Raw genomic sequence first — 26,725 nt, 5'->3', positions numbered from 1 at the left:
ATATAAACTCATTCTCACTTGTTTAATGGGTGCTTGACCATTGTTATGGACAATAATGTAATTATCCTAATTCTATAAAATGTTGGTGAGAACAAGTGAATTCGAACAGAAATCGGTAGTTTTCAAATTCTCCGAGGGAAATGTATATACAAAATGAATCTATCCCTATATTATGCAAGAAAATGTGTTGGTAGAGCGCGGAACTGCACCACGTCATTTGCGTGCGCGGACCACATCCCTGTGGCGCGTGCGCGTTGCACGGGGCGGCGCCGTTCCCTTGTTCGCCATACTTGCTTGGGAGCGCAGAACAACGAACGCACTTAACGCCACTGCAAAGGCTCCTGAAATCACCGCTGCATTAAATATCAAGGTAAGTCCTCGGTGTCAAGCGAAGCCAATAACATACATTACAGAATAATACTAACCGGTGCGCTGATGTTGATCCGTTTTGATTTCAGTCCCGGTTGCCGTTAACTGATGTTAGCTGCAGGTTCTGGTTAGCTTGGCCGAATTGTTCCCAGTGAACCAGCTAGCCGCTTCTCCCTTCAGTCCCACCCTGTATGAAAGGGTCGTCGCTAGTAAAAGTTGAGCCTCATTGTTGAGTATAATTATACATACTTACTCTAATAAACGGTATAGCTAGCGGCCTGGTGTCGTTACCCTGGTGTTCTGTCAAAAAGCGGAATGTTAACCGCTTGTCTGGAAAGATGCCAGTGGTGATGGAGAGTGAACGCGTTAGCTAGTCATGACATATGATAGCTGCGGTTAGCCTCTTCACCGCAATCTTCATATGACACCATATAGTTGACATTTCAGTTCAGAAGCATTGGGAAAAGACCATAATCGTGTTGTCACAGTTGACTTCTTTCCGGGAAACATCACTGATTTCTAAAAAAGAACATATTTGTAACATTGACGTGCCCGTAAAACGTAAGCATGACATTATGACAAAGGGAAAACCCTATCTTTTGTTTACATCTCTTCCATATATGTCTGTATTGCATGTATTGATTGTATCAGGCCAGCAGGAACCGAAAGACACTGGATAGGTAGGTTTGTTGACCTGCAGTTTGTTATTGTTTAATACTAGATTGACTAAAAACAGATAGTAGAGGGACACTTGAGTGAGGCTATAAGTGAGACTCCAGCCCCCTAGCATTTCTTCCATGTATGTGGATTTGACGTTGCTAGCTTTGTCTTGTTCAGCAAGCAGCCTGCTAAGGGCTGCATCTTCCCTGGTTGGGTGGGGTTGGCCTGTCACATTGTCTTCCAGTGCAATCCTGAAATGTCTTATTGTTTATGATTTGCATGCTTATATCAGTTTTGATCAACTCTGTAATTCCTGTCTCTGTGAACTCATTGATACTGTACAAAAAAAACACACAATCAAATTGGATAGCACGGTCAAAAAAATGATACTTCCTTTTCGCATGTCAAATATAGAAAGGAATCATAAACATTTCTCATTAAGATGAGCCGCCTGCCACTGCAGCATGCATATGAAAACTTTCCACCCACAGAGAAGGGAAGGGAGGATTTTTCACCTGAGTGACAGAGTTTAATGCCAGCAGTTACATAATGCATTCCCTCGAAGCCCCCTCCCCACCAGCACCTCTCCTGCCATTACAAAACAGCCTTGATCCAAATGTTGTCTCTTGCAGATATCAAATTTAGTTATGCATAGCAGTGGAGTGCATTTTGAGTTCAAAGGGATGGTTAATATAAAGCTGTTTGGAGACCTTTGCTGCTTTTGTTTTGTTTTATTATGTGACTAATCTTTTGTTGGGTCAGCAGAACATGTACCAGGGTCCTAAACCTTACTAAAAACTGTATAAGAAAAGGAGGTTTGGTCACAGAAAGTGCGTGAAGCCATCTGATGTTAAATATGAGCATAATACTATTTAACAGATGCTTCTTTGAGTGAGTCATTTATTAATGGTTCCCCAGAACGTGTGTATTGTGGTGGAATAGTAAGGAAGAGCAGAGGAAGTTTTTGAGCAGTTTTTTTCGTGGACCTTGCTCAGGCATGTTTACGTGACTACAGAATCAAGCCAGAGTTTGTTCCTTTACTACGTGTAGACATTCCTCCGACGGCTGCTAGTTCGGGCAGGTCAGAGGAGAGACTTGGCTTCATATATGTTCAGAGATTCTCACTACATTTTGAGTATGAGTTGGTTGTGCAGCTCAGTTTCTCACACAAGTCCATACTTTACTGCTGAGAGCATTTACATCTCAGTGGTCGTTCCATAATGTACACTGATGTCAAGTTGCTTCTTAATTGTTATTACTAGCTTAGGACTATTTTGGGGAGATGCAGGTAAAATTAGCTCACAGTTACAGAAAGTAGTCAAGAACACCTTGAGGACTTGAGAAAAACAGCAAAGGCTCACATTTGAGTGACATATTTTAATTCATGGATTACCAAAATAGTTTTTAGGGCTTCAACATAAAATTATTTTCACTATCAAATTGTTTTCTCAAGGCCCCAGATGCCTCGTTTTGTTTTTTGGTAACACAAATGGGACATAATTAATAACAATTCAAATTCTACACTGCATTGCTTAATAAATTATTCAAGGCATGTGTAGTTTTGCTGGTGGAATGGCCTTAATGCGAATGTCAAGTCATAAACAAAGCTCTTCCTGCTTTTGTGTTATGCATTATGTTTCAGCAGAGGGATTTTTTCCCCCAACTTTCACCTCCTTAGTGGGGGTTGACCCTGTCATATGAAGTACAGAATGAAGAAACAAGGCTATTTATTGTCTATTTGCTATTAATAGTGTTTATGGGACCAAATTAGTTAGATTGTTCTTCACAAAAAATGTTTCTATGCCGAAAAAAAAAGGAAATACAAAAAGGACACTGTCCTTTTTGTATGATCTAAATAAATGGCTGGGCCGGATGCATGACGCCTCATTCATGACTCTCCTGTTGATGATGTTATTTCAGAGAAATGATTTGGATCAGGCAGTTGGTTCATTATCAGAATAAGGTCATAATCCGCAGTAGGAGTGTGAGGAGAAACACTGCTGCAACCACCTTATCAGCAAAACCTCACAGTCGCACACCAGAGCAGCTAAAGATCCCTCAGCATTCCTCACTTGAATTATTGTGGTCATCTGTTTATCCAGTGATTTACAACTCCTTTCTCAAGAGGCAAGCGTTCATTCCGAATATAGGAGGAATTCTCTGCATCCTTTGTGTTTGAAAAAGTCTTATTCCTCTCTATCCTACCTGCTTTCATTCCATCGCCTTGCACCCACTCTGTCTCCAGACATGGCTGAGGATGACGTGACTCCTGAGCAGCTAGCAGCCATTGCCGCAGAAAACGAAGAGCCAGAGCCGGTGAACTACAAGCCACCAGCCCAGAAGTCCGTGAAAGAGATCCAGGAGCTGGATAAGGATGATGAGAGCCTACGCAAATATAAGGAAGCCCTGCTTGGCATCGGGGCCTCCGAGGCTGGTAAATCATCGTGTGAGTGTGAAAGAGAGAGATAGATCTTCATTGTTCTTTATGTGTTCTTTATTTCTGAATGGTATTCGTATTATAGTATAAATAGTTAGTACAAAGTGTGTTATTATACCAAGATTTGATGGATGGTAGAGGTTTTATATCAACTGAGATGGGGATTGACAGGGCCATGGTGCAGTATTGATTGAAAATATGGAAAGACAGACAGCAATAGAAAGGGTGTGTGTATTAAATATGCATACGTACGTGACATCCTGTGACATTGCTTTATAGTATGTTGAACCCCTGTCAAATCAGGATGCCGTCTCTCTCAGTGAAGAGAAACGGTTGCTTCAGTGGGACTGAGAATGAAGTCAAGTCTAATTAATGCCGAGGCTGTCCCAACTAAAGTAGAGCTGTCCTGATTTAATTTCCTCTGGGCCTGCTCAGCCCGACGGCTGCTTGTTACAGATGTCATATGCAGATCTATGTGTAATTTTTATATATTAAAACTATTTTATTGACAATGGGCGCACATAATTAAAAAACTGAGACCTTCCCAGACATCCTCGGTTGCCTTCAGCATCCTGTGGACTGGATATGACATAACGTTGTTACAAAGTGCCTTGTTTCTATTCAGCCAAAACTAGCTAACGCTTAAGAAATGGAGTCCACCAACGTCAACAAACGACCATCACCCACCACAACAGAGACCACTTAGCTGTCCATTCTATTTGCTACAGCAGCTAACTGAAAGTCTGCTGGCGAAGTAGTCTCCATTCTGTTTAGTTCCTCTCAACTAAACGTAATGACTGCTGTGGAAGAAAAAACTCTTCAGGTCGAATTCTGTGGCTGGTTCAGTTAAGGTTTAATCACTGACAGTGGAAAAAGGAGTTCACAACGTTGCTGTAAAATCCGTGACATTTTAGACAAGTATGTACCTTGTAGAAAATGTCACGTTTGGGAAAGTATGTCTTTCTTTTTATAACAACTGTTTCTTTGATCCAGCCTTAGATTCCACTGTTTCCAATGTCCAAGTGATCCGGATGTCTCTGATGTGTGAAAGCGCCCCAAACCCTCTGGTGCTGGACCTGGAAGGTGAGTCCCTGGTTTACGAGAAAGTAAAGTACCGGTATATAGTTTTCTTAACACATTATACATGTTAGAAAATAATTGATGATATTAATATGGATTCTCTGATTGCCTACAGAGGTTTAGAGACATTAGGGGCATATATTTAATGATTTCTTTCTATTTGGCTGTTGACTGTAAAAATGTATTTATGATATTCTCTGCGGCCAGTTAGTGGTTAAGACTCTGGAGCTGCTCATACTCCAGCTGACCTAGATCTGAATTCATCCAGAACATTCTGTCCTGTACGTACCTTTCCCTGCATCACTCTTGATTCTACTAGCTAATAGATAATGACTGCCCCTGTAAATAGAATTAAAGCAATTCAAATAGTCCCATTGTGGGTTGTGGAGTAACAAAAGTTAAACAGAAAAAACGGGTGCAGATCAGAAAACAAAGAGGCTCCATAAAGGCATGTCCTGATTAGAAACCAGCTTAGGTAAGCTAAAAGAAGAACACTTGATTTTATTTTCGAAAGTAAAAGCTACTATAAGGAGCTTTATTTTGGGGGGTTCTGATTCTTAGCGCTAGATTTCCTTTCAACACCTCTCGTTTTACTGCAGAAGGGTCTGACAGTGCCCAACGCAGCCTTGGTTCTAGTTCTCCCACACCTTCCTTCCCGACTGTGTTAATACCAGAGCATTAGGGCCTGGGTCTCCTGCAGCGTGATGTCTGCAGAGCAGGGACTTCTACTCTGCTCCTGGCCCATGGAGGGGCTGGATCGCAGATCCTGCTGGATCACAGATCCTGCTGTAGCCTGCTGTTCATGCAGTAGCCCAGAGCCGCCAGTAGAAAATGTCTAAAATTGAATTTTGGAAGCGGAGGGCGTAGTTTTTGGCCTTTTTACTGTTGCAAGAATGGAGTGGTTGTCCGAACTGTTAATTTAATCGGAACCAGATGTCCAAATAATCGTCAGCTTGACAGCTCTCTTACTGATAAAAACATTTCCCATATATCCTTCCTAAAGGATATATGGGAAATGTCCTAAAACCCAGAAGGAAGAAAGAAATCCTGCAAATAACTGACATTTTGCCACAGTAAATCCTTAATTTTCTCCCGAAGTGACACACAAGTGCATAACTGATAACATTGCAGCATGAAAAGAGGCGTTTCTATATCTGGCACAGACTTGGAGCAGCACCGAGCAGCAGCAAGTTCTTTAGACCATCAAGGTGAAAGTGAGGAAATATACACAAATCTATTATATTTAATTTGTTGCCATGCATACGGATCAGAGTAATCAAAGTCAGCTTCTCTACCTCTCCTCTTACACTGTGCACACGCATGCGGGAGTGACAGTGAGTTACTATGGTGACATGCACGCCCTGTGGCTCTGTCGCTCAGAACCTTCTGGAAATATACCAGTCTGTCTCCCACCGCAAAGTGGTCCCAGGGGAGGGGTCAGACAAAGAGCAATTCAGAAAACCCATGATGGAACGGAACAACGAAGGCCGGATTAGGGAGACCGGGCCCGCCTCCTGGAGCCAGACCTGGGTGAGACTTTTGTGGCTCATAGGGGCCCGGCCCGGCCCGAAAAAGAAAAGTCCTGCGGACCCACCACCTGCAGGGATAGTCATCGGGGTCGGGTGCAGCCTCCAAGTCTGCAGAACATCCAAACAGGATATGCTGTTTACGTGACTCGATTCTAAGTGGCATCACGATGAAGACGTCGTCTATTCTGCGTTGATGCAGTGAAAGAACCTAATTGGTTTAGTTTAATTTGAGCTCGGTGTGAGTCTTTGCTATTATTTACTCTCTCTCTCGTCTTCGTTGGCGTTTTCCCAGAGGCAGAGCATTGCAAACACACACTCGCTAGCGTGTTGGAGCACATTTATAATGCACTGCAGATTATGTTTATGTACGGAGGTGTGTCACGCAGATACTGGTATTTAAAAGATGCTTTTATATTGTAGGTTTTAGTCTATTAAAAAGGGAGATAATATTAAGTCGACTGCTTGTATTAATTAGTTAAATGTGCAGAAAAATAGAAAATTGAAGATGCGATGCATTGAGATGCAACAATAAACTTTGAGGTGTATTTTAATAGTAATTGTTAGGCAGATGAAGATTAACACCTCTGATGACCACCTCGGTGGTTGTCATGAAGAAAATACTGATGGCTGAGCTTTTTCCTCTTTTGCTCTGTAACAGGAGACCTGGAAGCCTTAAAGAAGCAGGGGATTGTTCTGAAGGAGGGCGTTGAATACAAAATAAAGATCAGCTTTAAGGTGAGATCTGTGGCAGATTCAGCGATACATGAACGGTCACAGTCTGTCTCCATGGAGTATGAATTTACCTCTTCTTGTTATTCACTGCCATTAAGAAAAATGTGATTGTCCCAATACATCAGATGGGATTTTCCTCCATCCTTTGAGATTTTACATAGTTTCAAGTCGTTTTCTAATCCTTGTTATTAGCCAAGCAGAACACACCCTTTTTGCTGTCTTTAACCATGTTTGTGTCTCCTCAGGTGAACAAGGAGATTGTTTCAGGTCTGAAGTATGTGCAGCAGACATTCAGGAAAGGAATTAGGAGTGAGTGAACCCTTTTTCCTCTACATATATATATATATATACTGTATATAATCTCCATAAATACAGTTCCTTTTCTCACCATAATGTCCGTTTTCATCTGTTAACAGTTGATAAATCGGACTACATGGTAGGGAGCTATGGGCCTCGTCTCGCCGAATATGACTTCCTCACCACGTTGGAGGAGGCTCCTAAAGGGTTGGTGGCCCGCGGTAACTACGTCATCAAATCCAAGTTTACTGACGACGACCAGCACGACCACCTGTCCTGGGAGTGGAACCTCAACATCAAGAAAGACTGGATAGACTAAAAGAGGCCTTTGTGTTCGGGGGCTCGGGAATCCAACAGTCCCCCAGCCCCGTGCGTTCCTTAAGCCGCTCTCCCCATCCCCGAGCTGTGTCCACCATTTCTGCCTTCTTTGTTTTTTATTTTGTTGTGCATTCCATGTCTTTGTTACCGCCTCGCTGTCTTAACACCCCGGCACTCCTTTCCACCTCTTTGTCAGCATCCGTAGTAGCAGTCACCCCCTCCCTCCCTCCCTCCCTCCCTCCCTCCCCCACCACGTCCGTCCAGCACCTCCCTATCTGCCTGACGTTTCATTGGTCGCACAAGAGCCACTTCTGTTCACCATCCTGCCACGGTTACCCACTCCACCCCTCCACAGAGCTGTGCCATGTAGCATCTTAAGTCACTCACACCCAGCCCCGTTCTATTCTTTTCTCCCGGAGTTTTGCTGCTTGAAGAGATTAACCCCACCTTCCACCTCCTCCAGAATAGTGTCTTCCTCTCTCTCACTATGAAGTACATGTGGAAAAGCAACTGTACAATCAACTTATGTTTGCCTTTTTTTATATAATTGTGTCATTGGTTTTTTTGTAATGTGACTGTATTCATATCACTGTAAGTCAACTGTTGTCAGCAGGCCCCACCACAATCATACATCCCCCCCTACCGCTCCCCACAGCTTTGCTTTGCTTGCTGTCTTTTGATATAATTACCAATACCTGCCTTGAAACCAACGATTAATTCTGCTCTACAGCGCCTCATTCCCTTCACTAAATGTATTCACGCACTCCCCTTCAAATGGGGACCGAGCCCAAAGTCAACGAGGGAGTAAAGAAGAATGGTGGAAAAAGAAAAGCTAGCTTTAGCATGCTTTGTGATCATAGGCAGTTCTACCCGGTAGCCTGTACATCAAGGGCTTCCTCTCGCTACAAACCAATAACCACCTGTAGCGCTGTTGTAGTAGAGACTGTACATACAGGTTACTCAGATACAGGCTCTGCAAAAAGAACTTCACCTTGTCATTTGAGGGGACTGAATGTATAAGAATTAGAGGAAAAAGGTACAAAACCCAGTGGAGAAAAAAAGTAGTGATGAATCCCGGCACTCCTGTTCCTTTTAGCCACGAGGCCTTAGCACTAACTATGATTATGTGGAGGAAAAACAAACATTTCTGATTTAGTCTCTCTTTATTATTTGTTGTTCCCCTTTGCCTTAATGTACATCATTCCCCCTACATGAGCCCACACCCTTCGCTCGCTCAGATTGCTTCATAACTCGTAGCCTGCAGTCAGGAAAGTATTAATGCCGGATAAAGGAGGCTGAGCGAGGCACTGCCTGCTGCTGCTGGAGACCTCGGCAGTGTCTGGTCTCACCCACAGACGCTGGTGGTGAAGAAAACTGACCAACCTTTTGAATCGGTGACCCTCTTTGAAAGAAGGCAGTGGAACCAGGAGTCAGGTGACACTCCCAGAAATATGCTCCAGATTTAATAAGAGAGGGGAAGGGTTTTGAAATACAACTGACCAGAAACATTTCATTGAAATCAAGTCGTACTGTATCAGAACATATGGATGTAAAACCTTTTTTTGTTTGTTTTTGTTTTGTTTGTTTCTTCTGATAATGATGACTATGTGTTCCTGCTCCATACATTCCTTCACATTGTACAGTTTCTATGAAAACGCTGGCATGCTGGTGGGGTTGTATATGCTATCATCATTTGTGGTTGCTCTTCTCGGCCAATAAAGATTTTTGCTCAACTTGGCCTCCAAAACTGATGTTTTGCAAATAAGAAGTACTGCTTTTTCTCACATTTTATTGTGTGTTATTGTTCATATAAATGGTCGTTTACAGATTGAGTTACGTTTACTCATCATAGGGAGTACTACTCTTCATGACGTATCATGTTTTCCGTCGCTGGGAGTCAAGTCTGAGGAAATTACCATGATTTTCTCATTTCGTAGCTTGGTCTTTTGAGACATTTACGACAGAAAACCTGTGGTACAAACTGGAAGTGTGTAGTTTGATAAGACGGGGAGGGGCTCACAAAAACATACTTTCATGACTTTTTTTTTGGACATGCTACAGGGTCATTCAACGCCAACCTACTTAAGGGTCCCCAGGTCTTACATGTAGATCTATATGTTTGTACCCACCATGCAAAATATTCACTTTCAATTCCTCATAGTTTCAGAAATACAGACATTTGACAGACATTTGATCCCCAGAAAGCCATGTGCCAAATCTGCATTTTTTTTCCCGATTTCAGGAACTTATAATTTTATAATGGATTGATCTAGGAAGCTAATATTGCAAAATCACAACATAGCATGTCAACCTTTTTCAACATGCTACTATGACGTTTTGATTTTGGCATTTTGCAAACATATAAATTCTATATTTTTTAACATACTACTGGTGATGTTTTTCATTCCATTCTTCAAATTACAATTACTAGATAATGTATTTTCTGGGCGCTAGTTTTCACCCTACAACATTTCTCATCTCCCCATTTAAAGTTAATTTTAGAGTTATTTTTATGCTTTTGTATCAACCTCTTAAACAAACAAACATTCTATTCTTTGGAGGAAAAAAAGTAAATGTAATTTGTATAAACAAACACACAGAGCCTTAATAATTTATGCCCATACTGTATTTTATACTCAACAGTGTACGTTTTCCAAAGCAAAATAGAAATATTACTTAGAAATGTATATTGAAAGGCACAGCATCAAAATACAATTTGACATGCAGGTTTTTCTATACAATTTGAGTAAACATTCAATGTTGACCCATCTGGCCTGTCTGTTGAATACCAACAGTCATCCGTCACAGGGTGAATACTAAACTCAGGGGTCATTGCTTTCAGAAGCATCCAGTCAAAAGGAATGGCAAAATTACTACTGACTTACAGTACTAAGGGTAGAGGATGTATTCTCCTAAAGCTCTTGAAAGATCTGGCGTTTGTAACAAACATTTTCTGTAAATATCCCTCTGAACATGTGCTGTACCTGACTTCCATGACTAGCACCCAAAACTCCGTCCTTTGGACCACAGAGACCACGACTACACTTTTACATCACTGCCAGGACAGACGCCCCTGTACATAAATATACATATTAAATATACATTCAGAGGAGCAGGGAGAATTGAGCATGCAAATTTGGTCCACCAGCAGTCAGCCCAAACAGAAAGCATCAACCCAAGACTCATCCTGAGAAACAACACTGACCACTTGGAGTTTTCCCCCGATTGACTTGCAAAACTCGGGCTGGTTTTTGGCACATTTACAGTAAGTCTTTTTTTTTTTTTTTGTCTTTTCTTTTTCTAGTAACCACCCACTACACCTTAGTGGTGTTTTTTGTAGTCCGGACCTTCAGGTCAAGAAGTCTATCTAGCACTGTGCATGGCTTAAAGTCTAGTAATACAGATTTTATACAAAGTGTCAGAGGAGCAAAGCACATTAAAATATTCCAGTTAAAAAAATACAACAATAAAGACTTAATATAAAAGTGGATGTGAACAGGAACACCCTATTTATCCACAGGAGGTGCAGTTCAGCTTGTTATACAGTAGATCTGCCAAAACATAAAGGCCCAAACATAGGCTAATAACCCTGAAATCTATATGTTGTTCCAGTTACTGTTGAATGTGCTGTGCAAATGTTTGATACTGCCGTCCCCCCCTTCCCGGTGTGTTTTCTGAGTTCTGCAAAATAAAAATGTAATACTTTTTTTTATCTCCATGTAGGGTTATTTTTTTAAGGTTCATCTTGAGAGTTTGCTGATGACTCGAATGAGGGCGGCGTTCTCGTCCTTGAGCCTCTGGTTGTCTCCTCTGAGGTCCCCCAGAACCTACGGAAACATCATGACATCGGTTGGTTTCCGTTCTATCAGACATGCAAATGTGATTGTGGTTTCGATCTGAAAGCAGCATTGCGAGTGCAACTCACTATAATAATTTAGAAATAGAGCATCAAATGATTATGTTAATTTAGTTCAGTACAGTGTTGTGTGATATCTGTACCTTCAGCTCATCCTCCATTTCCAATGCTTTCCTCTGGAGGGCCAACTTCTCCTGTGAACAGTTTGAACATCACAAACTGAGGCTGCCAGAGCAAACATTTCACCAGCAAATCTGTCTATTGTTTCTGACACCTTGGCTTCATGCTCTGCTGAACCTATGGTGCTGTTAACATGCAGTCATTCTCTGGTCCTAATTTAATTATACCATACAAAGCCAAGTATATAGTAAATGTAGAACACATCAACCTTCACAGCAGAGGTTTCATTTTCTGTGGCAGGAAATGAAAGAACTGTTTGGTTACTAAAATTAACTTTTATGCTCACCTTATTGTGAATTATCATTGAGATACAGATGTATATTTGTGTTTATGTAGTTAATAAAAACTTAATAAAGTTAATAAAAGACTTACGAATCTCTCCAGTTCCAGGAGGGCCGGCCTGTCGGTGCTGCACTCTTGACTCTGTCAGACAGAAACAGTCTTCATACAGGTGACTGTAGAACTACACAACGGCTACAGTCTATGGCAACTAAAACCGATGCAGATTTTTTATTTTATTTTAAATAATCCATCTCACCTCAATTACAACCTAAAATGTTCTGATTGACAAATAGAGAAGACATTTACAGATTTGGATGATAGTCAGATATTGCAGCAAACCTGCCACACCTGTTGGAATCGCTCCAGCTCCACTTTGTTTTGGCTGAGCAGCAGCTCCTTCTCTTGCAGCTTGTCCTTCAGAGCCAGGTTCTCCTGCAGTACTATATAGTACAGCTAGAGGGAGACACACACACACACACAAACAAAAACAAATCAACAAACAACAAAACCTTCAACAGCTTGAAAATAAAAGCGTATATGCACAGGTTTCTGATCATTTCTCCATACAGCTTGTTGGGTTTCATAACTGTCCTGGTTTCTCTAGAGCTCTGCTATAATTCAAAATCACTTTCAGCCCTCAGGTGCGTTAGAAATATGTGAGTGTTTCTGTAAGCACAGGGTCAGACACGTACCTCTCTGTAGTCAGCTGACATGTCTCCCAGTTGACTCTCACTGCAGAGACATGAAAGAGATTTTTAAAGACCTGACGGAGAATGCCCCACAAAGACAAAGGCTACACATTTTTAAAAACCAAGAATGTACCTTTTCTTCCGACAAATAATATATGTTTTTCCACTACTTAGGCCAGACCAGCATGTGCACATTCAAATTCAGAGTACAGTCAAACAGGTTTGAACAGTCTTCCCCTGCAGCCCTCATATAGAGAGGCCATGTCATGCCCTTTTCGGTGTTCCCCATGGGACCTCATGTCTGAAAAACTATGTACGGTAGTCAACGACGAGAGACAAATAATATTTTGCTCATGTTTGAATGGTACTGGAAGGGGCGTGACTTAGCCTCTCTATAAGACCTTAAACTCCACAGCTTTAAATGAACAAGTCATAACATGATCAAAATCCAGCTTTTATCAAAGGGAAAGAAATGTAGAGCAAAAAAGTAAAACCTAACTATTCTGGTTTGTCTCTGAAATGTGAGAAATTACAAAAAAATAAATTAAAAAAAAACATCAAGAGGAAAAGAAGTTAAGGTATCCAAACTCAAAGAAATCTAAACGGTAACACTTACTTGATGGTACTGTTTGTATCATCGAAATAAGCATCCTCATTTTCATTCTGAAAAACAAACATTGTCAGCTGAACAGCACTAGTCGGAACAGAAATGTATCTCACGTTATATCAGGCTTTCAATCTATAGCCCCTTTAGTTTTTACTATTTAAACGTTTTCTCATGTTTTCCCTGGTTTACAGGGGTTATTGCTGCTGTATTATACAGCCCTGCCGTGTTTCTTCACTAAAGAAAGTTGATCAATCACATTTGAAGATTTTGATGGAGACACACCCACCAATCAATTTCTTTTAAAAGACTCAGAAGCATGTTTCACTTACATCATGCCAAAGAGGAACTGGTTTGGCTGTCCTTTCCCCTTTTTTCACAAGTCACACTTCGCTGTACAAATGTGATGTTGTAAGGTTGCTTCTTTCTCACCTCCCCTCCTGACTGAAAGATGCCAGTGGAGCGTCTCTCCTTCCTCACCCTCCGCTTGTCCTTCCCTCCCAGACGCTTATCTCCCTCCGGTTCCAACTGGTTCACCGGGTCTGTATCTAAAACGTATGGAAGCGGGATAGAAAAACTAATCACATCCCATGGCACTGTAAAGATCCAAAGATGAATAAATAACATATAACAAACATGTAGAAGTCAAAAGGTGCTTGACAGAGGCTGGAGCTGAGTTCAGGATGACCTAAGCAATATTCAGTTGTAAAACAGGAAGCAGTTTGACTCATGTTTTACCGATCTCTGCAATTTTGAAGCAGCCAGCTTAGTCAACATGAACAAAATGTTACTTCTCGCTTTGTGAGCATTTGTGGTTAAATTTTAAGAATTAAGAACAGGCTGAATTATGTAAACATGGTGTCGGTACATAGGTCAAATGCTCAGTTCATATATATAGGTGGAGTGTGGGAAGGGGTGACAAAAACATGATATAGCTGAAGATGTACAAAACCACAGACTGCAAGAGTACGGTAGCCACCCTGTCAGATAAACCACAGCTAATCCTCCACACCAGCAGCAGTAGCCCTTAAAACCCATGTGAGAACCCTTCATTTCCTTTTAAAACTACCCAGAAGTGTACTCCACCCAAAACATACATCGTGTTTATTTTTGCTAGTCTTGTATTACAGTAAACAGAAGTGACTCTCGCGTTTCTGTCTCACTCACCCCTTTCAGCAGGCGTGACAGTAACAATGGGGCTGACGGGCTGGATGTTCCGTGGCAGCTGATCTGTCGTTTTAGCCACAGTCTTCTCTGCTTCTTTCAGGTCCGTCAGAGTCACACCCTGCCAGCACAGAGCAAAGGCAAATCATTCAGATGCCTGACATTGCACTCAGGACCGAACCATTTCTTGGGAGAAAATATACTGCCTGTCCATCAGGAATGATGCAGTGCATCATCTGTAAGTCAATGGCCGTGGTAACGCTCTTTTCAATGCATCTTTTGTCATCCGATCATGCCCGATTCAAGTCCGTATGCTCCAAAAGTTGCTCACATTGGGATCTGATCAGCCAGACCACAGGTGGCCGGGTGCAAAAGTCATATTGAACATGAGACTGTGGTAATACAGTAGCCCCTTATACCAACAACAGTGTGAAAAGCTTCAATTTCTAGACCATACAATGCAGAAAAAGGATTCACACGGTGACAAAATTATTCCACGTCCTTGACATTGAATAGAAAGAAACGGAACAATGTATGAATGACTGTAAAGATGTATGAAGTTTAGACCCTCTCTGTAAGCAGTATGGATACTCCTTAAAACCCAGTTCTGAATTGGAACTGGTTCTAAGAATCCCTTTTTTAAAGAGATTACATTTAGTCCTCTCTTTTTTTGTAGTAAAAAAAAAAAGAAGTTTGCTGCCACAGTAGGGACGTAGGGATGGCTGGGCAGACAACATGTTGTTTGTGGTATTGAAGAGAAAAGACCACACCAGAGACTTTGGCTGTTGGGTTGTGTAGCAGACTGCTTTCTGGCTTGGTGTGACTGTCTGCTCTGCCTATGACGGAACACATTACTGCTATGTACAAGATTTGAATGGCTTCATCGAAATATTGTCCCCATCTACCTGGACGAATGTCGGAAAATATTCCAGCAAATTCATGCAAAACCATCAGGAAAGCAACAACTATAAAATCAAGCAAAGAATATCTGTCTGAGTGTTCTTCAAATATGTGGAGAACCAGTCATCACATGTGACAGGTGTGTTGCTGGGGAGCCACGGGATTGCAATGTCAAATTTGGTGCAATTTGGACATGCGACACGATCTGTATAAATAAACTTTGAAGAACAAGCAAACAGTATGCAGTGTAGCAGAACGGGCAGGTATCAAGAATCTGCAGACAAGTGTGTGAAGCTGTGGCTTGTTGACTGCAGTTTCCACTTTGGCTGCTGGATATAGCGTGCTAAACGTTGTTTTTGTGCACAGAAATAAAACCAATCAGAAGCAATACCTGTGTGGAGCGTCGAGACTGCCGCATCAGCCGAGAGCGAGCTTTCCTCTGAGACTCGGACTCCTCGTCTCTGACTGGAGCCTGGAACCTAAACACATCCACATTTAACCATTATTGCAATCAAATTTTTAATAAATCGCAGAACAGTTCGGGGAGGGCATAAAGTTTATTGAATACAAAAATGTTTTCTGTTCCTGTTCAAAACTGTTGTTTCTTACTTGCGCCGCTCAGCGTTGGGGGTGTTGGGGCTCTCAGCTGCAGCATCCCTCGTCTGAGGAGTTGGTTGGACTATGGCAGTGCGGTTCTCCTCTGGTGTCTGAAACACATAAGAGACATGGTAAAAGGCCAGAATCTTAACAGTTATCAACTGTCACCAATTCAAATTTTGATTCAACGGACTAGTAATTCATGTCAGCATACTGTTGAGTGAGTCGTTTTAGTTTACCTCATTTAAAGAGATAGTTCAGACTTTTAAGTGGGCAGCAACAACTGTGTTAGATTGGGTTACTTTTTTTGGTCAATGGAGTGGTGGCTTTGAAGCGAGCATCGATGGATATAACGGTTTCAGTTCCCACCACAAAGGGCTGTCTGATGGCAAGGTAAAGCGGTGAAACCTTTTACCTTGCCACCTTTTTAGCAGCCAAAATGCATTTTGCTGCTTCCCCCATCCACAACAGTACACTGCTTTGCTCCTTTGCTGGTACCCCTGTCTCTGACTACAATCTACTGAAGATAATAAAATGACTACAATCTACTGAAGATAATAAAATGACTACAGATAATAAAAAAAATAGATTAAAAAAGAAAATCTATCTTGACCAAAAGCTTTCACATCTGAAGTTCCCACACATTTAATCAGGGGTGGGTCAAAATGAGAGTGTTGAGTCACTTCCCTCATTGGTAATATCTTTCACCACGCACTCTTAGACTGGAAACTGCATGTACACTAAACATGCCACAGACATTATGGTTGTTTTTTCTGATTTCTGAATATTTATATTTGCATGCTCTTGGCCATTTGTTCTTGACTCCCTATTTTGATTCAATATAAAACTAAAGAATGAAAGTGAGAACTATTTTTACACACAGCCATGCAAATTTATTTTCAAATATGAGTATTACCTTGTCAGCATGGCTGACTGTGGATATGGTCATACTTTCCGGACTGGAAACAGTGGAGCTTTCTGGGAAAGGAGAGGAAGCATCTTTTGGAATCAGCACAATCACACGCATTTACAGAGAATGCAGAACTTCTGGTCAAACTGACAACACAGCATACCGGGGCTGCTCTCCTTCTCCTCACTCAGCTCCAGGCCTCCTGAAACACCCCTCTCTTTAGACTGGTCCTGCACATTCATCTTTTCTTTGCTGCTCATCCTGCACACTGAGCTCCTAGAAGACATGACATTGGGACAGATGTTGCCCGGGGGACATCGTTTGGGTGACAAGAAACAAGAAAACCTACCCTTGGTGTTCACAGGAAGGAACAAATGAAACTTTTTAAATTGCGAAACATTTAATTTAATACAAGATAAGATGAATGGATGGATACTGACCTCCGCTTTTTGTTTTGTGTGTTTGCAGCAGTGGAGGCTTGTTGGTTTTGCCTGTCCAATATAGACTGTGGAGAGAGGCAGCTGTCAGTGCTCTTTTTAATCACATAAAGTAAATGCATAGTTAAAGTCAAACTCTCTCACATTTGCTTGTTTCTGTGATAACTCCTCCAGGAGCTCCTGAACGCTTTCATCGGCTACATCAAAAGGCGTCTGACCCTACAAAATAAGAAATAAGAAAATAAGAAAATTAAACCGAACTTGAAATCTAAGATGTGATTTACATTATAAAGTTTCCTAAATTTGATGGTAAATATTCTTTCTGTAAATGAAAGAGCACGTTCAACATGGAAGTAAAAACATTTTCATATTTCTTGGGGCCTCACCGCGTTGCTGCGGGCGTCCATGTTGCACAGCTGTTCGGCCAGAATGCGACAGGCTTCGCCCTGACCCCAGTGAGCTGCAGCGTGGAGCGGCGTCCAGCCATCAAAGTCCATAGCTGACACGTCAAGCCCACACTGACACAGTATCCTGAAAACACAACAGCAAAGTGACACCAGCATCACTGCATGATACACAGTATAACAAAATATAGATTTACTGAATCAAGTTCAAATGTTATACAAATACAATATCCGCTATGAAAAACATCAGGAGATGCTTACTTGAGGGCCTCTAGGTAGCCTTTGGCAGCAGCCACATGCAGGGGGGTGGCCCCGGTCCTGGGGTTTCGTACATCAGCGGGTGGCCCCTCAGTCAGCCAGGTCCTGGCATCCGTCATGATCTGCTCCTCCTCCAGCCGCTTGGCTGCCTCCACGTCCACACCTGGACACAGACAGAAAATGTGAAACACATGTTTCCCTTTTTTAATCTATATTTAAAGTATGAGGCACACACATACATGGCACATTCCATTTAGCTAGTTATTAGGGGATGCACAATATATAAGTCACTGCAGTGTTTCCCCTAGATTTTTTTTCAGAGGCGCAGTAGGCAGTCAATGTATATTTGAGGTCAATTTTTAAACAATTTATTTTGGGCTTGCTTAGCCTGGCGGGAGGTTCCATTGAAATGGCGTCTATAACATTGTAGGGGAAACACTGCACCATATTATTGGTGGATAATAAGGGAAAATTAACAACAAAAACTAGTTTTGTGAGGTACCGTGATGTTTTTGTTGTTAATTTTTAACTTTGACCACCAAATTTTCATATTTAGGATTTGCGTTAACAAGACGATGTTTCACTACGAAATTCTAGACAACCTGCAAACACAATGCTCCGACCATGGACGTCACCAGCACAGAGGTTTTTATCTCACTAAATATGCTGTTTGTTGGCATTGACCAACCAAAAACAATATTTTTACTGCGGTCAAAAAACATCTCCAGCTGCACACAAAGGGAGGTGTGTTCTTGCATTAACGGGCCTGTCAAGCAACAATCAAACATCTTCAATTTTTGACGACATCATCAAATATCACTACAGACATTCAAAGCTTCATTTAAAAATCTCAACAGAAGTAAAAACAATTATTCGGTACAGCTCCACAGATTATCGATCATCATCATCAGTCCTGAAATCCCATATCACTACATGACCACTAATTATGCTTTCTCTTAGTAGTTCCAGTTCCAGTTTAACTCTTTACCCCCCCCCCCCCTCCCCCCCATTCCTTACACACACACAAACACTCTGAATGCCTGTCAGTAGAGGTTGTTGTTATATGTTCATAACGGTGCATTTAACAATTATCCTCTCTCCACCCACTTATGAGGCGTTGGAGTATGGCCATTTGGAACAGGTATAAACCAAGAATAGCCCATACCTTATCCAAGACTACTTCTTAGCTCAAGAAAGGTACACAAAAAAGCACATGCTACAATCTCAACAAGACCATGTTCTAGAACGACACAAAGAATTAAACTTTTAAAAAATGGGTGTGTTTCTGTCAAAGCACGGCACTCACCCTGTCTCAGAGTGTAATCCTGAATGACGGCCTCCGTGGTCTCATCCAGAGCTATGTCCAGGGGTACGTCACCGTCACAGTTCACAGCAGAGAGAGACGCACCTTGCTGTAAAAGAAAACTGTGAAAACAAACATGGACAGCGTGAGAACCCATTTAACTGTAGAAACACTTACAAAAGTTTACATTAGGACAACCAATTCTAAATAGACAAACATAACCCTATCACGTTACCTTCAAATCAAGGCCAAAAGGCATTATTCACAAGAGACTGTAGACAAAAAAAGGTGCATCGACCGTTTTAGCTACATGCATTTGTGTGGCAGCCCAACCCACTCATGCTTTAGCTGACTGAATGTTAGTATTGTTGGATACACAAATATTCTGGCACCCACAATGCATTCTGACGTCTCCAAAGTGTCAAAGACTTCTGTCTAACACGGCGGTTACGCTGATGTATTCTATAAACTGTAGAGATATATATACTACACACTCTGCGATGTCAGAGTAGCCACAGGAGGCAGCAACATGCAGCGGCGTCCACCCCTCACTGTCAACCTGGTTCACATTGGCACCACGTTCCAAAAGGAAGGACACTATATCCATGCTGCCATCTATGCAGGACTGTGTAGATGAGAGGAAAACAAAAAAAAAGCAAAAATAATTAAACTAATAATATTAATCATTCAACTCCAAATCGACAAATAACTTCAATTAAATCTCAGGAGGAGACACTGCCTCACCTGGTGGAGAGCAGTGATTCCATCTGCATTGGAACAGTTGATGATTTCAGCCACATCCTCCCCATTCCTTCTTTTGGTTTCTTTGGCATCCTTCAGCATCAACTGGGCCTCTTCCGTGTCTCCGCTGGCACAGGCAGCCAGGAACTCTGCAGCCCTGTCAAACCTGACCCTTTTCCTAAAGACAGAGGATACAGGCCGCTAGATGAAGTCACTGGTTAGCTGCATGCTTTCTAGCAACATTGTGTCGCATACAGGAAAAAGAGAAAAAAAAAAGTGGCCATGTAGGAAAAGTAAAAAAGGAAATGTGATTCGATGGCTGTTAACAGGGTTTAATTACAGGATGAGGCTGGCAATATTTCGTGTTTTTTCCTGTCGACAAATCCCATGAAAATACTTAAGCCAACAATGCATTTTTCCATCTCTTAATATTTTCAGACATCTGTGGATCTCAGAAGCCCCAAGGTCAGTTGTACTGGAAACTGAAGTCTTTTGACGTGTCATAAATATAGCGAAGTCCACTTTTAAAAAGGGCTAAACAATTCTATAACACATTACATTAAAGAGGGGAACATTATGTATTTCTTTGAGAATATTGTCATCTGTGGATTTGGTGTGCGAGTGATTTTTAAAAAGGCAGTGAGAGGAATCAATTCAGGGACAGGGGTCATGTTTATGTTGCTGAAGGATCGTGTCACCTAGTTCAACATTGTGGCCACCTGAAAACATGTGGGATCACAATGGAAGTCTATGGAAAGAAACAAACAAGACCAGGCAACACTTGACGTGTGATCAGTTCATTCGTGGTTTTGGTCCCATTGTTGTATTTGTTGACAATAAAGAAAAATGGCCATATTAAAATACTATGTTATTCCATTTACATGAGATTTGAAACATTTCTGAAGCCATAGCTCTGTGTCTCCTTGTGACAACTCTTCACACAATTATCAGTGAGGAATCCGAGATAAAAAGAGATTGAAATTGCTTGTAGCGGCAACACTGCACAATCCTATGTATCATGACATGTCAATATGGGGAAAAGCGCATTAGCAACACAGTGCTGTACAAATGCACCATCACCAAGACTGACTGTAGGGCACTTTGCTAGCTAGCTAAAACAAACACCACAAATACGGCCTCAGAAATGACCATTGACCACTGACAATTCCCACAAAAACAGAGGAAAGTAACAACGGGAGAGGTTATTTGGCTTAAGGGGCCCAGTATGTTGTACTTTAAGACATTTTGGTAATGTTATTTTTGTCCAGCCTGCAGTCCAAGCCCACGCACAACATTCCTCGTTTAGTGTATCTTCAGATGTTAAGCTAAGCTAGCTGGCTGTTAGCCGGCAGTTGAAGACGCCGAGGAGACGTTTCCTCACCGTCGTTTGAGGAGGGGACTGATCTCATCTCTGCCCACACACACTGGCTGGTCAGTCGGTGGGTCGCTGAGCTCGGCCTCCGGCTCCCCTGCTCCGTTCGCGGTATCGCCCCGCCACCTCCGCCTGGGCACGGCCGACGCTTTGTTGGTGCAGGAGCCGGCCCAGCGCTTCAGCTGCTCCCGCCGCTTGGTCCTCGCCGAGTCCCCCATTATTTATCCGAGGAGGAGGACTTTGTTTTTAAAAATAAAACATTCACTGGCAGGGAACGACACACCCTCCATGTGTATAGTTTCACTTCCTGGTTCTTGCTCTGGCTCTGGATGTGGAGGAAGCCTCGGCTCGCGGTCGTTGGCGTCGGGAGCGCGCAAAACTGCTCAGGCTTGTCGTCTGACGTCATCGCCGCTCTTCGGTGGAAGAGCCATGTACAGCGACGTAGAGCCGATCGCACACGGTCTGTTTTGGAGGGGAAACGCGGACATGCCTGGGCATCGTGCACATGACTGTGCACATACAGTTGGCACAACTTCCTGCCATTGTGTTTCTTGTGAGACTCTTTTCAGTTTTATTTTGAAATAATATCCATAACGAAGGCAAATCGAGCGCCCAAAACCAATAACAGGACAAACCAAGCAAACACTACACACTTTTAACCCTTAAATAGTTCCCTATTATAATGTAGGAGGTGGGATTGGACTATGAAAGGATCTGACTTTAAGCTCTAGAGGATGTTGAGCATTATATTCTAATCAAAGGCCTTCCCCATATGGAGAGGCAGGGCCAGCTTATTGATATTACAATGTGTAGGACAACCTGTACACCATTAGGTTTAAAAGTTAAATATGCATAAAGAGTAAGTGATGTGGAAGCCCCTGACAAGTTTTTAAAAAGAAGCAGTCTGCCATACTAAAAGCAATGCTGATATTCACTTCAACTGCACCAGGTTGAGTTGTTTGTATTCCTTTTCATCATGGTTGATGTTGCAATAACTTCTGATTACTAGTATGAAGCCTGTTTTTTTAGGAAAGAAGCATGAATATTCTTGTATGCCACAAAACTATTGTGTTATACCCACTCAATCAATACTTCCTAATGCAAAAGTATATTGTATATTTTTGTAACTTTTTAATCCAAAGCCAGTTGGTTAGCAGACCCATAGCAGTTTATGCATGTAAGTTGCGTTGAATATATTAATTTTTCCAAATATGCAGCCGACCTGTGAAACAGCATTGGTTAAATAATCAATGTTGAGTCCAGAATGCTAACTCTTAGATAGCTAAACATTCCAGCATGGATACAGGGTCAAACTCCATGTCACATTTTTCCTGTGGCTCTGCATGCTCAGCACTCCAACTCTGGAGTCTGTGACCAACAGAAAGAGGACAGCCATCGACAAAAGTAAGTGAATATCTTATATGCCTTTATACGTGCTGTTCCATGAACTTTTCCCACACATGAACGAATATACTGTGGTTGTAATCATTTGTTGTTTACTAGTTGTCTAGCACTGACTTCTTCAGAGGCAGCAGACACGGACACCCTTTTAAAATGCAGGTTAAACTGAACGAATGATCAAAATGAAGCATATACAGTAGATTCAAATTAATGAAAAACAACTAAATAAACTGTAGAGACAAATTCAAGGAGAATTCAACATAAAGTGTTGTAGTAATGTATCTCCGGTACTGTCACGGCCCGCAGCCTGCAAGTTTTTCTACATCAAATATTGGGAGAGACATCTTCAAATTCTCATCTATACATATCCCAGGATTTTCTGAATCACACCGTTATTGCGAGGCACATTGTGAAGCACTTTGACAGCCATTTCACTTCACTATCTGATTTAAGTTTCCACTTTCATGTCAAGTGGAAGAACAGGTTACCTCCATTCCCTCATGTTTCAGAATGTCGCCGCCCTCACACAAAGCAACGCACGCCATCCCACCTCACACGCTGACCCGGTTGGCCCGAGAGTGGCTGGCGGAGGACACGCCAAACTTTGACCTGGCAGGAGTGTGTGTGGGGTCGCAGGAGGTCGAGGCAAGGTTGCTGTGTAAAACTCCGCACAGCGTCCTGGCAGGGAGCCCCTTCTTCACAGCAGTTTTCACCGAGGTCGGCTGCACCGTGGACTGGGTGTATCAGGAGGGAGCTGAGATCAGTGGGTATTTCACACTATCTTCTAAGGCACTATCAGATTTTTTTAAACCCTTGTTAGGTCACCCATGTGACAACTGACTAGTATCAAAAGATGCACCAGCCAGACAGCTCACAATATACCACATACAGACCACTACAGTATTAACACTAAATCCTAAACGAACACATTTTGCATCAGTGTAGCTCAGGAGCCCACTGAGCCATTAAATAAAAATGCAGATCACGTGCGATGCTCCTGAAAACAAGAACAGTAAAGCAGCCAATACATCTTTAAAACATCATAGAGATTATGAGCAATCAATATCACAGAAAACAAGCAAATACGACAAGGCACTCCACCAAATTTATATATGAAGATCAGTTAACTGAGCGTTTTACCCTGCTGTCATCAGAGTGATAATAATTTGGGGATGGAGTTTAAAAGAAGAGTGTCAGAAAATATGCTACTGAGTTGCATTATGGGAATGTGTTGACTAAACTGTCTGGATGTCTGGGTTTCTGCTTCATCATATTGGCCATCTTTTAGTAAATCTGTCTCTTGTGATTCTCCCAACTTAATGAGAATACTATGCAAAATATCTGGAGTGCCCTTTAGTCATGTTTTTTTAACATTTGGTATCAATATGAACCCTAAAATATTTGATTGAGTCACGGAAATAATTTCAGCCTGTGTACTTTTGGTGAAAATTCCTCCTCACCCTACATTGGCTGCTCAAATCCAATGGTTATGGTTAAACCCTCTGAAAATCTCTAAAATAAAGAAGCACTGACAATCTTCACACGTCTTTATCTCATCTCCACAGGTCCAGATGCCATCACGTTGATTGCGCTGGTAAGAGGCCCAGCGAGGTGCCTCCTCCTCGGGGAAAGGCCGGCTCTTAACTGCCTAGCCCGGGCTTCGGGGATCGCCACACGCTGTTCTCAGCTCCAGGCGATGGCAAAAGCAGGAGGCTGGCATGGAGAAGTGGCCGGGACACGCAAGACCACCCCGGGCTTCCGTCTGGTGGAAAAGTATGCCATGCTGGTTGGCAGTGTGTCCATGCATAGACAGGACCTGAGTGGAATGGTGATGCTGAAGGACAACCACGTCTGGGCCTCAGGAAGTATCACACAGGTTGGCGGCTGCACCACAGGTCGGATAATGGCTCGTACGATGCCTGTTCTTACAGCTCACTAAAAAACACAACCTCTCCGGGTTAAGCAACGTTAAATAAGAAAGCTAATACTAATTAATTTTAAAGAGCAACAAATAAGATCATTGCAAGAATGTACTGAAAACATGCAACAAACAAACAACACCACTCTGTTTATATTTATCTATTTATTTTAATATGTCACTTTTAATTGAGGTTCAATTCCTCATGTTTTAAATCCACATATAAAATAGTTAAAGGAATATAGGTGCTTTAAGGGGAATTCTAACGGCAGTGGGAGTGGGTATATAGCGAAGGCAGAGAGCAGTTTGAGGGTTTGGTGCCTTGCTTAAGGATACCCTGGCAGTGTCCAAGAGGTAAAGTGGCATCTGTCGAGCCAGCGGTCTACACTCTGTACTGTCCGTTCGGGTTCAAGGATCCATTAATTGAGCTACTGGCATCCCTCCTTTTAAAAGTTGCGCAATTTAAAAAAATATGAGGGATCACTAATGCTGATCGTACAGCACGTGATCTATATTCAAGTTGCTCTAATGTACACAGCCAGATTTACGAGCTTGTGTATCTGTTGTGCAGGCTGTGAAAGCTGCCCGGTCGGTGTGTGGCTTCAGCAGTAAGATTGAGGTGGAGTGCCGCTCGTCAGAGGAGGGCCGAGAGGCGGCGGCAGCTGGAGCAGACGTCGTTATGCTGGATAACTTTCAGCCTCAGGTAAAGAATGTTCAAATAACACAAGCCGTGCGCCATTTCTACTTTTTTATCACTCTGGCACTCAACCTCCACATGAAGTAATACACCCTTCGCCCCACGCTTTCTCCCACCATAGGAGCTCCATGTTGCCGCTCATGCACTGAAGGAGGAGTTCCCAACACTACTGATCGAGGCCAGCGGAGGAGTGACTCCAGAGAACTTAGCTATGTATTTCTCCCCACACGTGGACATCATTTCTCTGGGCTGCATAACACAAGGCTGCCCAGTTGTGGATTTCTCTCTCAAGGTCCAAAGGCCTGTAGATCACTCAAGCCCCCCAACAATAGATATCCACGCTGATTGAATCAGTACATGTGTTGAGATTTTCTTAGAGAGGGATAGATGACACTTTAGTTTGTTCTTTGACAACAGCTAAGATTACAATCGCCTACTGTTGCTGAAGGTTGAGAAATAATTCACATCCTGTTTGCTCCCCGTGTCATCGGTCATTTGACAAGAATAAAATGAAAACAGAAACAAGCCTTACTTGCTTCCCTGCCAGGGAAGTTTGGGTGTTGGTTCAAATTATTTTCTAACCCGCAGTATCTATAGCCACAGAGATAGTTTTGAGCTATAACATCTGTTGCCACCACACACACAGTTGAGATGAATTGTGCTCACAGCATTCCAATACAGAAACTGTTTTAATGTATTATTTTTTGTGTAAACTACTGGAATTTGCAGGTACTAGAGGTACAAATCTCAACATAACCCCAAAGTATGTTGTGTGTTGTGCTCCTCCAATTATTACTTACATAAAGAGAAATGTTTTTCTTTTTCCAAGTTTTCTGAAACTGAATGGTTAAACGTGCAATTATTATTTTATTAAATAGGTGCTTATTTGAATACATTTCAAAAACAGAAATCTGAAAAGTGGATAAAGTCAGGTTCCAAAACAATTGTTTAACTTTCTCTAGTTTTAGGTTTTACTACATAAATCTGACATAGAAGAAAAAGAAGCCATGTATTTCAGAGAAAAATGTTCAAATCAGGCTATGAATGATAAACAAAGTGTTTTTTCTTGCAAAATGCTTCACTACACTCAGGATCCACTTTATTAGTCACACCTGTACAATCAAATGCAGCCCAATGCAACAGCCCTGCCATAAAATATACTTTTATGACGGTTATAATTTTAAGAAAGATGTGTGTATAATTAACTAGTATGTGACATCATGAAAACGCTGCACACCCAATAATGCATCCGAGATCATATTCCCGTAATGAATGGAGCCTTTCCGCTTAATGAGTGCTACCATATTTAAAAGATGACATACGTATGACACAAGTATTTTGTAAAAATATTCCCGTTAACACCCAGTTGTAGAGAACTGTTTCAAGTCTTTCTAATTACAGTGGAGAGGTCTTGTTCTAAATAAATCCCTCTTATTATAGTGTATACATGCTGTGGGCAAAGTGTCTGTGTTTTGGGGTCAGGCTAATTTTAAGTTGTTAAACCAATATGACATAAACAACCAGCAAACACATATAAGGGAATATATATCCCAGTGAATCAAATCCTGGAAACAACATACTTGAATCTAC

The 26,725-nt window shown here is 42.0% G+C and overlaps 3 protein-coding genes across 4 annotated transcripts; 2 read left to right on the top strand and 1 right to left on the bottom strand.

Moving 5' to 3' along the window:
• The first annotated feature begins 251 nt into the window (after positions 1 to 251).
• LOC311010514 (rho GDP-dissociation inhibitor 1-like) lies at positions 252 to 9,148 on the top strand. Of its 2 annotated transcripts, none has more exons than XM_084005033.1 (6): positions 252 to 370; positions 3,275 to 3,463; positions 4,460 to 4,549; positions 6,734 to 6,810; positions 7,053 to 7,116; positions 7,224 to 9,148. In XM_084005033.1, exons 2-6 carry the CDS (start codon positions 3,277 to 3,279, stop codon positions 7,421 to 7,423), a joined length of 618 nt encoding a protein of 205 aa, XP_083861159.1. In that variant the 5' UTR covers positions 252 to 370; positions 3,275 to 3,276; the 3' UTR covers positions 7,424 to 9,148. The 2 variants fall into 2 exon arrangements, with proteins under 2 accessions (XP_083861159.1, XP_083861158.1); XM_084005032.1 differs by having other exon boundaries at positions 3,275 to 3,475.
• Positions 9,149 to 10,030: 882 nt separating this feature from the next.
• Positions 10,031 to 21,500, bottom strand: ppp1r12c (protein phosphatase 1, regulatory subunit 12C). The gene is made up of 20 exons (XM_084005031.1): positions 21,129 to 21,500; positions 19,751 to 19,925; positions 19,501 to 19,631; positions 19,010 to 19,128; positions 17,707 to 17,866; positions 17,428 to 17,572; positions 17,186 to 17,260; positions 17,045 to 17,109; positions 16,768 to 16,880; positions 16,611 to 16,672; positions 15,707 to 15,804; positions 15,489 to 15,576; positions 14,201 to 14,318; positions 13,466 to 13,581; positions 13,046 to 13,092; positions 12,433 to 12,472; positions 12,089 to 12,193; positions 11,831 to 11,881; positions 11,422 to 11,472; positions 10,031 to 11,249 (listed from the first exon to the last, which is right to left on the bottom strand). The coding sequence occupies exons 1-20, from the start codon at positions 21,335 to 21,337 to the stop codon at positions 11,163 to 11,165; spliced, it is 2,055 nt and encodes a 684-aa protein (XP_083861157.1). The 5' UTR covers positions 21,338 to 21,500; the 3' UTR covers positions 10,031 to 11,162.
• A 957-nt stretch (positions 21,501 to 22,457) lies between these two features.
• LOC311011015 (nicotinate-nucleotide pyrophosphorylase [carboxylating]-like) lies at positions 22,458 to 25,678 on the top strand. The gene is made up of 5 exons (XM_084005703.1): positions 22,458 to 22,523; positions 22,993 to 23,283; positions 24,086 to 24,396; positions 25,010 to 25,141; positions 25,257 to 25,678. Exons 1-5 carry the CDS (start codon positions 22,463 to 22,465, stop codon positions 25,482 to 25,484), a joined length of 1,023 nt encoding a protein of 340 aa, XP_083861829.1. The 5' UTR covers positions 22,458 to 22,462; the 3' UTR covers positions 25,485 to 25,678.
• The last annotated feature ends 1,047 nt before the right edge of the window (positions 25,679 to 26,725 follow it).

The sequence above is a fragment of the Eutrigla gurnardus genome, assembly GCF_963514095.1.
Source record: "Eutrigla gurnardus genome assembly, chromosome: 3".
Lineage (NCBI taxonomy): Eukaryota > Metazoa > Chordata > Actinopteri > Perciformes > Triglidae > Eutrigla > Eutrigla gurnardus.
The sequence above is the reverse complement of the archived record's forward strand: the minus strand, read 5'-3'. Positions and strand labels throughout refer to the sequence as shown.

Coding starts and splice junctions, on each gene's coding strand:
- LOC311010514 (XM_084005032.1), top strand. CDS start 3,277: ATGGCTGAGGATGACGTGACTCCTGAGCAGCTAGCAGCCATTGCCGCA. Junction 3,476..4,459: donor CGAGGCTGGTAAATCATCGT/GTGAGTGTGAAA, acceptor TCTTTGATCCAG/CCTTAGATTCCACTGTTTCC. Junction 4,550..6,733: donor TCTGGTGCTGGACCTGGAAG/GTGAGTCCCTGG, acceptor GCTCTGTAACAG/GAGACCTGGAAGCCTTAAAG.
- ppp1r12c (XM_084005031.1), bottom strand. CDS start 21,337: ATGGGGGACTCGGCGAGGACCAAGCGGCGGGAGCAGCTGAAGCGCTGG. Junction 17,867..19,009: donor GGATTACACTCTGAGACAGG/GTGAGTGCCGTG, acceptor GTCTGTGTCCAG/GTGTGGACGTGGAGGCAGCC. Junction 14,319..15,488: donor AGTCTCGACGCTCCACACAG/GTATTGCTTCTG, acceptor CTGTGCTGGCAG/GGTGTGACTCTGACGGACCT.
- LOC311011015 (XM_084005703.1), top strand. CDS start 22,463: ATGCTCAGCACTCCAACTCTGGAGTCTGTGACCAACAGAAAGAGGACA. Junction 24,397..25,009: donor CCTCAGGAAGTATCACACAG/GTTGGCGGCTGC, acceptor TCTGTTGTGCAG/GCTGTGAAAGCTGCCCGGTC. Junction 25,142..25,256: donor TGGATAACTTTCAGCCTCAG/GTAAAGAATGTT, acceptor CTCCCACCATAG/GAGCTCCATGTTGCCGCTCA.